This window comes from Crocodylus porosus, unplaced genomic scaffold (assembly GCF_001723895.1).
Source record: "Crocodylus porosus isolate Cpor-Errol unplaced genomic scaffold, CroPor_comp1, whole genome shotgun sequence".
Taxonomy (NCBI): domain Eukaryota; kingdom Metazoa; phylum Chordata; order Crocodylia; family Crocodylidae; genus Crocodylus; species Crocodylus porosus.
The window spans coordinates 3,710,607-3,721,504 of NW_017728922.1; the positions used below are offsets into that span (position 1 = coordinate 3,710,607).

At 49.8% G+C, this 10,898-nt stretch overlaps 1 protein-coding gene across 1 annotated transcript; it reads left to right on the forward strand.

Annotated features, from left to right (window-relative positions):
• The first annotated feature begins 6,519 nt into the window (after positions 1 to 6,519).
• On the forward strand, positions 6,520 to 7,701 carry LOC109313149 (TP53-regulating kinase-like). The gene is made up of 2 exons (XM_019539602.1): positions 6,520 to 6,727; positions 7,118 to 7,701. Exons 1-2 carry the CDS (start codon positions 6,520 to 6,522, stop codon positions 7,594 to 7,596), a joined length of 687 nt encoding a protein of 228 aa, XP_019395147.1. The 3' UTR covers positions 7,597 to 7,701.
• Positions 7,702 to 10,898: the final 3,197 nt, after the last annotated feature.

The following is a 10,898-nucleotide window of genomic DNA, read 5'->3' on the forward strand; positions in this document are numbered from 1 at the left end:
TCTGGGTTCTAGTCACAGCATTAAAGTGTGACCTTAGGCAGGTCACTTAATCTTTTTAAGCCTTCAGTTTTTCACTTGTAAAATAGGGACATAAGAATGTTTTCCTCCCTTTCAAAGAGGTGTGCTCATCATTTGCAAAGTGCTTTGAAATGCTTGGAGTGAAGCCTCTATCCCAGCAATTCTCACTGAGGGTGCTGGGTCACCTTGGGGTGCTGCCAGATCCGTTGAAGGGTGTTGTGGAGTGTAAGGGCATAATGGAGGTGTGAGGAGATAAGCAGATAAGCACAAGCTCCGGCTGGCCCCTGTCTGGACATTTCCCAACCCCACTGCTTGGCCCCTCTGCAAGGAGGTAGGCTCTGTAATGTATACATTCATTTTTAAAATCAGGTACCACTCAATTCACACAGGTTATGGAGAGGTGCCTTGAATCTTGTGCAGGGTGCTTCAAGTCCAAAAAGGTTGAGAACCACTGCTGTATACAATATTATTACATAATAATGTAATCAACTATCGTTAGCCCATATTCCACATATAAAAGTGAAGAGGAATCCTTTTGCCACCTTTGAACAAAACTTTAGTGGCCGAATATTACAGTGAGGTCTCTTGATAGGAAGATTTCATTGCTTTCACAGTTCTTTGATAATAAGTACAAGTTTTCCCTAGTGTAGGTGCAGGTTAGTACCTTCCATTTCAACATTGTTCGCTAACCCTAAGCTAACTTTTTCTTCTTCTCATATCACTAAGCCTTACAAGTTTAAGAATGAGTGAGTAGTCAGGAGAAGCGTAACCCCATATCTGCCACCTGTGACTGATGAGTATTGTAGGTACGGTGTGAGTAAGAAAGCACTGCCCATTGTTGCTTTTCTTATTTTTTAAAGGAAGCGCCTATAACCCTACAGCTTTTTCTTTTTAAATTATACAGCAACATTTTATTTTCTTAGGCAATCAGAACAATACATCTTCAGAGCTACAGTCCAGCCTACATTGTAGACTGGCTTTGCGTCCTCTGTAGAATGCAAAGCCAGTTTAAGCCCCACTGCTGCGCAGCATAGAAATGAAAATAAAGGAGATCTATGGCAGGCATAGAGAGAGACTTGCAGAACAAAAAAGTGGGAGGGAAGTCTGCACCCCTTGCAGTGCTAATGGATCTGGTCTTACTCTGAGTGACAGCAGTGACCTCAGTACCTCTTCCCACTTAGTTATTCCTCTACCTGCAGCTCTTGCCACAAGGGGGATTGTTTGGCCCCAGATCTGTAATTTATGTCTTTTCCTCTTTGTTCCCATAATAATAGTTTAAAATTACAGAGCAGAGCACAGAACCGGCTTCCAAACCAGCTAAGCTAGTTTGTTTGATAGCCCACTGTTGTGAAATGATTCCAGGAAATACTCATAACTGAACTTAACAGGTTTGGGTGACTCTGCTCCAAAAATGATAACGATGAAGGGCCACCATCCGTGTGCCAGGCCTTGTCTATATTCCATAGTATGTGTATACAAGAAGAGCTGTACTGCGACCATGGACATAGCTGGAATTTGTCTAAACTAGGAGTTGTCTATAGGGTGCTCTTACAGAAGCTACAAAGTGCTTCTTGATAACACTGTAACATTTGCAGTTTACACAAAGTGCTTAAAGTTATAGAGCTCAGTGCCTCCATGCACTGACAGAGGCCAGGTGGCAGGCGCTGCTGTTGCCTGCTTTGTAAACCAGCCAGAAGCCCCCGGGGCAGCTGTCAGTGTGGGTGGGGGGACTCTGGGGGGTTCTCTGCCCCAGAGCCAGTGCCAGGGGGCACCAGGGGTCCTCTCCCTAGGGGTGGATCCAGCCAAGGCCCACCTTAATTGCTGGCTCAGTTGCCCCCTGCCCACACAGAGGCAGCCAGTGTGGGTGGAGGGACTGAGTCTCCTTGCGCTCTCTGCCTCCTCCCTGTGGCAGACCAGGGGGATGACACATAACTCTCATAGGGAACTGTATAGAAGTTCCCTAAGAAGCTCTCATTTAGAGCACTTTCATTTACTACCTGATTTAACAAGGGTTAATTTTTCACACATGGACATTTTAAAAGCGTTCTACAGCTGTGCACGTTTGATATGCCACAGCTGTAGAGCACTTTCAGGGGCCAGGTCACATGAAACATGTCACTTCTGCCTGACCCCCTATGTGGTCAGGTGTGACTCTCAGCCTTAGCCTGCTTCTAAATAAATCCTAGAAAAAGAGTTGTCTGTATAAATAGGAGGTGAGGGTGTCAATAGGAAGTCAGGGTGCTCAGTACTTCATGAGATCATACTGTTTCTATTAGCTTGGCCTATAATAGGCCTATTAGCATATCATAGGTAGGAGTCTACTCAACTCGAGGAGGCCAGTTGATTTCATAGGGAAATCGCAGAGCCCGCCGCCATTTTCATGAGCAGATCATGATGGCTCCCCCACCCCCCACGCTTCTGATTGGCTGAAGGGCCCCAGTGGCCCTGCCCCTCACTGCTGATTGTTGAAAGGGGGCAGGACCACATGACAGGCAGTCCTCTCAGCCAATTGGGGGTGAGGGCAGAGGAAGCAGCCATCTTGGGCTGTCCTTTGTGCAGGTAGCCCTCCCTTCCCACTTCTCCCATGGTGGATTATGCAGCTGGGCCACAGCACTGTGAGGACATTTGATTTTCAATAATTCCCCCCTCCCAGATTTCACAGACCTTGCCCACTTACGTGGACAGTGCTGTATTTTATGTTTTCCTCAAAATTGTGATTTCAGTAGGTCCCTAATCATAGGCCTATTAGCTTGCTTATGATTTTAACTTGATTACAGAACTTGTAAAAGGGGTTCAAATAGATGTTTGTCACCTGTGGAAACAAACACATTCTTTGAAATTTTCAAGTCAAATTGTTTTTCATTCCAGTAAAAATATTGAGTAAAAAATAAGAGCCGTATCATGAAAATGATAAGTGAACTAAATAAATAAAATGGGGGGGAATAAATAAGTTTTAAAAGAAATAAACATAAGATTTTAAATACATAAATAATTAAATGAATATGCTGGGGCTATAAATGTTTTCTCCTAAGTATTTTGAAAACTCTGGAAGACGATTTTGGTCAGGAGAATACAAAATATTTAGTATGAAGCAAATCAAAAGGTTCTTTTGCTTTTGTGTATGTTCATGCATGTATGTGCTTGTATGTGTGTGTGCTTGTATGTATCCATGCACTTGGATGGAGATGCATTTGTGTATAAACTCTGCCTGCACCTGTATGAAAACTTTGAGTTCATTTTTAATGATATTTGCACATTTAAAACATGTAGATACAAGTGCATTTTTTTTCTTAAGTGCTAGAGCATCCTGTGTAGCTGAGACCAACAGGCTTGAGGCCAAAATAAGAGGTGGAAGAACCACAGGGTAGATTTCTTTTATCATTTAAACCTTCAGAGTGTTATTAAAAAGCTGTTACTGAAACAGTGTAAATATTTGCTAAGCAAAGTCCCACCACATGATGCACAAGTAAGCTGTATGGAATGTATTAATAAAATAAAAAAGTTTTGGAAGAGAAACAAATGTTATGGATGGGAAAACAAGGACAAAATGGACTTGAGGCAACTCCAAGGGCAATAATCTAATTATTGACATGGAGCGAACTGAATCTCTTGTAAAGACCGTGTGTCATGAAGAATATAACACACAACCCTGGTAGAGTAATGGATTTCAGTGTGTGTGGTGAAAATTCAGCTCTAGGTGTTGGGACAGTGGATGCTATAACAAATTAAGTGGTTGTTTCCACTCTTCCAGTTCAAACATCATCTGCAAAAGATAAATGAGTCATATCATGTCATACCTCTGAACCCTCTCTTCATCTTCCACTGCCACAGGAGACATAGAGCTTGTGGACATGGGGATACTAGTGTGTAGTGAGGTAGGGTGTGAATTTACAGTGCACTTCACTAACTCCCTGCGTGGACACTAACTCTGCTGAGGAGCAGGGCATATTAGTGTGGCCACAGTGCTGCGCTAATGACATTATGCTAGTCTTGGTTCTAGAGTTAGCACATGCAGAGCTAGTGTGGGGTGTCTCTTGTGCCACATAGTCATATTATAGAAGGAGACAGCATACCACCCTCCGCTGTTTTTAAGTAAAAATGGCTGTGGCTGCTGTGCTTTGGGTTGGCAGCATGTCAGGTGTGCTTCAATAGGGATCAGGCTCTTCGGAGGAGGTTCAGAGACATCTAGTGTGAAGATCTAAGACAGACAGAGGCATGATTTAGATGCTGAGGCATGTTATAGGTGCTGAAGTGCTCAGCTCAGACAAGACAACGACACTTCTGACCATTTGCAATAGCAGAACTTTAGGACTTTACTAAGTAAATGAGAGTTTGGACAAGCTGATATTAGACAAGGTAGAAAACAAACATTTGTGCAACTTTGGCTGTGCTTATTAATCCTGATACCATCTTTCCCAGTAGGAAGGAGGGTCATGTCTAACTTAGACCCTAATGCTGAAGTCAACTGATCACAGTCAGACTGATGTGATGGCAGAGATTTCCATTGACTTTAGTGTTGCTCCGTGTGCTCTAAAGGCCTGTATACTACCAGGGGAGCTTTGTGTGGTACATTTGGTGCCCCGGATATACAGGGCACCCCATGCCAGTACCACATACTACTGCTGACAGGCCAGATTGTCATCGATTCAAGAATGATCTGTACCATGGGGCTTGAGTCCAATCCTTGAGCTAGCTGTGTCTATCTTGGGGGGAGCTGGGGGAGCCGGCTACTGCAGGCCTGGCTGCTAAGCTGCTGTGTTACCAGTTACCAATCAATCAAGATTCACTCAGGGACCAGCTCAACACACAGTTGCTAGCTAATGTAACCAGTTAATTAGCAACAATTAACACTTACAAAACCACAGACAGACTAAGGAGAGGAAATAATCAATACAGACAATCAACTGCCCCAAGACAGAGACGGTCAGTTGCACAAGCACCTATGTCACTAGTTTTGTCTGTCCGCCGGTAGGGGTGCAGGGCCCAGAACCCCTGCACCGATCTCCTCGAGAGCTGGCAGGCTTCGTGGCCACAACAGGGACCACCGTCCTTGCGGCTTTCACCCTGCTGTGCCTTAACACACACAGTGTCACCCATGTCACGAGTTTTGCTTGTGCGCAGCTAGAGGGGCCATTCCCCCCAGCCCCCTGTACCTATCTCCTTGAAACTTGGCAGGCTTTGTGGCCTAAGCAGGGGCCACCACCCCTGCAGTTTTCAGCCCGCTGCACCTTAACACACACACTGTCATCTATGTCATGAGTTTTGCCTCTCAGCAACTTGAGGTGCAGTTCCCCCCAAACGCCTGCACTGATCTTCTTGAAACTTGGCATGCTTTGTGGCCTCACCAGAGGCTACCACCCCTGCAGTTTTTACCCATCTGTGATGTCACACATAGATGTGACATGAGTTTTCCTTTCAAGAGTTTGGGGTGCAGTTCCCCCCAAACCTTTGCACTGATCTTGAAACTTGGCAGACTTCAAGCTCTCAGAAGAGGCTACCACTCCAAATCAGACAAAAAACAACAAAGTTATAGATATTTCATTGATTCCCCATTATACTCTATGGCCAGATCTCCCAGGCAGCTCCAAAGCTTCGGAGCTGCTTTGGCTGGATCGAGGCGGAAACCCAGTCGGAGCTCCGGATCGGGCTGCAGCCATCCCAAGTGGCCAGATCCAAGGCCGGATGGAATCACTGCGACTCACACAGGCCTGATGCCCAAGCCCGGGGCTCCAGCATTTCTCCGGAGTGGGGGAGGCTCAGTCAGGGCCTCGGGACCGTGCTGGGAGACTTGGGCACGGCTGCAACTTTGGCAGCCGGGTTTCAGCATTTGAGAGCTGGGCCATGGTGCAGCCTAGTGGGTCCCGTGGCCGCTGCTCCACGCTCTGCAGTGGCCGCAGCCAGAGGAGAATGCAGTGGCTGGCAGAGGAGGCCGACCTGACACCTCTCTGGGGCAGGCGGCGGGAGCCACCAGCCGCCCCTTATTAGTCATGTGTGACCCGGCGAGCAGGGGGAGGGGCCTTCCAAATAAAAATGATTTGGAAGAGAAACTAGGAGAAAATGGACTTGAGGCACCTCCAAAGGCAGCAGTCTAATGATTGAGGTGGAGTGAACTGAATGCGTCTCACGATGAGGAACATAACACACACCCTGGTAGAGTCGTGATGGGTGTCAATGCCTGCGGTGCCAATTCAGGTGCAGGTGCTGGGACAGAGGATGCTATAACAAATTAACCGGTTTTCATACACTCCTGCATTGTAGGGCCGGGAGGGACCGCGGGAGATCAGGGCGTCCAGCCCCCTGCACGGGGCAGGAAAGGTGGTCTTCGCTCCTCCCGTGCACGCACCACCTGCGACAGGTGAGCGAGTGGAGCCAGGGCCACAGGGGGCGCACGAGCTCCTCCTCCCCCACCCGCGCGCTCGGTTCTTTTCGGCAGCCGAAGAGTCCCGAGCGCGTCACGTGGTGCGGGGATGCGGAGCGCGCAGGCGCAGTGCGGCGGCTGCCATGGCGGAGTTGGGGGTGCCGTTGTCCGGCTCGCGGCTGGTGCAGCAGGGCGCTGAGGCGCGGCTTTACCGGGGCCGCTTCCTGGGCCGCGCTGTTGTCGCCAAGCTCCGCTTCCCCAAGCGCTACCGGCACCCAGCGCTGGAGGAGCGGCTGAGCCGGCGGCGCACAGCGCAAGAGGCGCGGTCTCTGCTGCGCTGTCGCCGGGCAGGTGGGGGCCCCCTTGCCGGGGCTTAGCGGTGATCCCGTCTCCATCACCAGCCCCGCGAGGCTCCTGTCGGGACCCGCTTCCACCTGGTGCCCGGCTTCCTGCCTCCTCCGCGCGGGCCTGGGGGGTTCTCCCGCCCCGCAGGACGGGCCCAGCACCAGGGGAAGGGAAGGGAAGGGGTGATCCTGCAAGGATGCCCGACAAAAATCCTCTTTGCAGTTGTGGCGTGCTCAGATCACACTGCTTAACCTGGTCCTCGGGCTTGACGCGGTCAATATAAGCCCTTGTCCATCTTTGTTGCATGCGACTGGGCAGGGTGGAAGTCACGCAGGAATTTCTGTGCCCTAAAAAGTAGCACCTCATTAATCCTTTTTATTTATTTTTCTTAAATAGGCATTTCTGCACCAGTGGTTTACTTTGTGGATTATGTCTCCAACTGTATCTACCTGGAAGATATTGTAGGATCAATGACTGTTCGGGATTATATAATTTCCATACAGCAGCGTGAAAAGGATGCTAGTGGCCTCTTTACCTTAGCAGAGAAGATAGGCGAGGTTTTGGCTCGGATGCACGATGAGGATCTTATACATGGGGATCTTACGACATCCAACATACTCTTGCGGCCCCCAGCGGAGAAGCTGGACCTTGTGCTGATAGACTTTGGACTGAGTTTTATATCTGGCCTACCTGAGGATAAAGGGGTTGATTTGTATGTCCTGGAGAAAGCCTTTCTTAGTACTCATCCAAATACAGAGACTCTGTTCGAAGCTCTGTTGAAGAAATACACAGCCATGTCAAAAAAGTCAAGCCCAGTGATCAAAAAATTGGATGAAGTACGACTGAGGGGAAGAAAGAGATCCATGGTTGGATAGAAGCAAGCAGACTTTGTGGAAGGGGGGAAATGACTTCTCATGTTCTGCAAAGGCTTGTATTCACTGTTTTGGTAACTTTCAGTCCAATAAACCAGTTTAATACAATAATGACTCCTTTTGTATAGCTACCTAATGTGTGGCCAAAGTAACCAAGTCAAAAACTGGTGCTGTGAATACACAGACAGACAGGGGGAAAAAGAATGAAATGTTTCCCTTTTAAAAAGGAAAGAGCCAAAGCACATGGCATTTTCTTGCTGCTTTACATAGAATAAATATAACCCTCAAAATGCTAGTGTTATCAGGCTTGAAGACTTTGGCTTTTCATTTTCAAATCAATACTCTTTCCTTCAGCAAATAGTCTGTTTAAACCAGTAATAAAATTGTGCCAGGGTATTTTTGCTAAAGGTATTCCCAGTGAAGCAAAAAGTCTTTTGTGACTTCCCTTTCAGATAGTGGTCAAACAAGCAGGCAGTATCCTGTCCTATGAATCCTATTTACATTTTTGAGAACTAGGAATATATAAACAGTAATGGTCTGCCTGGATCAAAGCAGAGACTTTTTTCTAAGTCTCTAATGACATCAACCTTCTCCATTTCTAATAAATCACTGTTGTAAGCCAGGAGTGTGGTATTTAAATCTTAGTACATAAAAAAGACATTACCGTCCCTTGTATAAAAAAAGAAAAAACCCCATTCCTTTGCCCTTCAATGTGCAGATGAGAAGGACTAGTCTAAAAAAGGCATGAGAAGTCCGGTGATGACTTCTTACATTGTACTCGGGCTTGTAAATGTTAAATGCAGTTCTTGGGTCTTTAGAGGACCCCTTCTACCAGCTTTCTTCTGCTGCAATAGCTGTAGTAGTAGTAGTGGCGGCTGTGGCTGACTTAGACAACCCATGTTCTTTTAAACTGCTTTGTCTTCCAGCTTAGGGTTTCTCAACTGGTGGCGAAGGTCCTACAGGTAGAACTCGGGTTGTGGCGGCAAAACTGGAAATGCCACGGCAGGACTTCTGGTTTAACTTTTGTGCGCTTTGATTGGTGGCTGGGGAACCTGCCCCACTACTCTTCAATGCCTCTGGGGGACCTGCCTGCTCATCAACCAATGGAACTAGGATTTTTTGACCTTACATGGGTGGGACATAAGGTGCAGAAGGTTGAGAACTGCTGCTCTGTGGTGATGTTTAAGGGATGTACAGGGAGTGAACATGTGCCCCATGAGAGCACTGGTGCACCCCCTGACAGCATTCCCTGCTTAGGCAACGGGCAGGGTGGCAGGTGGGAGCACTGGTGCTCCCCTTTGAGCGCTGGCCTGGGAGTGGGGGTGCAAGGAGAAGCGCCCTGGCACTTCCAGGTTGGTGCGATTAGCCGCAGGGGGACACCCTTGGTGTCATTGACTGGCCACTGGGGGGCAAGTGCCCCTCCCCCCTGACTCAGGAGACACTAGTTGCCCATGGCTCCATCCTGAGTGGAATGGGTGAAATCCCAGCAGCCAGAATATCAGAGTGTTTCATTGGTGCAGAAGGGGAGGTAACCCAGGCATCCCTGGAAGTTCTGAAGAAAGGTGATAAGCAGTTCCCCTCCATCTGGTGGATAGTCTGTCATGAGTATTTGATGGCAAGGGAGCCTGTCTTTCTTCATTATGCTCCAGCTGCCTCCTGTATTTCAAACCAAAATCTGTTCACAAGGGAGATGGGGGAACCTCAACCCCAGGAAGACTGGGGAGGTTGCTGAGTCATACCTTGTTTGAAATTTCTAGGTCAGATTAACTAGATCAGTTCCTAATCCTTTACACTGAGCAAAGCTCAATCATTCAAATGCCGTATGTGGCACTACAACTGGCAGGTATGCTCTGCCCCAGACTTTTCAGCCTGGGGTTTTGGATACTTCCAAATTCATCAGCAGGCACCCTACATTCAGGCCCAAGCCCAGAGGCTTGGGGTTCAGACACCACCGAGTCTAGCTTGCCCTCAGCCAAGAGCTGCAGCAGCAAGCAAGGGAGGAGTCCCCTATTTCCATAAAGTTGGCACATAGCTGAGATCCTCCCACTGGAAGCTGGCTAGTGGGAAGCTAACTATGAGGCTCTCCTAGGGAGTGGGAAGGTCTTGGCTTTAAGCCCACTTTATGGAAATAGATATATAGATACAGCTTGCAATTAAATAATTTTTGCAAAAATCTTGTTGGTCTAATAAAAGATATCCTCTCTACTACAAGTCTTGATTTATACCTAGCTATCTATGTAGGATGTTTGTATGCATGCAGAAATAAATATTTTTGCAAAAACGCTGCTTGCTGAGGGGCTGCCTGGCAGGGCTGGGGAGGTGTGAAGGCCCCCCCCCCCCGCACGTGGGATGGAGGGGGGGCAGCCCCGGGCCCAGGAGGGGAGCAGACCCGGGCCAGAAGAGGCGAGCGGAGCCGCGGGCAATAAGAGGCTCCGGCGCCGCCGCGCGCTCGCGCTCTCGCGGTGCCTCAAGCCGTAGCGGGGCCACCCGGCAGCGCGAAGACCCGGGTTCGAGGCTGCTCCCCCGCGCAAGCGTCCTAGCGCTCCGGGCTGCTGGTGCCCGGGGCGTATTCACTTACTTGCCAGAGCAGCCCCTGCCCCGGCCAAGTGCCCGCTGCCCGCGCGTGGGTCCCGGGTTCCACCGGCCGGGGGACAGTTTTGTAAACCCTCCCGTCCCGTCCCCGCGCTCCTCCCCATGCGAAGTCCGCGCTCCTCCTCGCGCACATGGCGGCCCCGGATCCGCACGGGCGGAGCCGGGTTCAGAGGCAAGGGCTGCTCGTCCAGGTGAAAGGGAAGTGGAGGCGCTCCTGCCCCGCCTCAGAGGGGGGCACAGCCCCGGGGCCGGCGGCTGGAGGGAGCGAGGGGCCGGCAAACAGCAGCGTCGCGCCCGGGGCAGGCGGGGGCGAGCTCGCGTCTCAGCGGAGAGGGGGCTGCTTGGACCTAAGTTATCTCTGAAAAGCAAAAGGGACAACTTGAAAGTCTGCTGCTCCCCTGAAGCCTCCTAGACACCCCCCAGCAGCTGCGGAGGCAAGCGGGGCCTGTGGTGGGAAGGGGTCAACCCCTCTCTGAGTGGGAGGAGGCGGCTGTGTGGAGCCCTGGCCAGGCCCCTGCACAGGGAGCCGTGCAGACAGGTGTGCTTGCCTGCTGCTGTGTGAGTTAGTGCAGAGCTCAGGCGGGAGGGCTGGAGACCCTGCCTGCGACCTCTCAGGGTAAACAGTCGCAGCCACAGCCAGCCTACCAGTGGCATGACACCGATGGGCATGCGCTGCACCCCGAGGGTCCCCTTGGGCTCTGTGCCCCCCCCCC

Coding starts and splice junctions, on each gene's coding strand:
- LOC109313149 (XM_019539602.1), top strand. CDS start 6,520: ATGGCGGAGTTGGGGGTGCCGTTGTCCGGCTCGCGGCTGGTGCAGCAG. Junction 6,728..7,117: donor GCTGCGCTGTCGCCGGGCAG/GTGGGGGCCCCC, acceptor TTTCTTAAATAG/GCATTTCTGCACCAGTGGTT.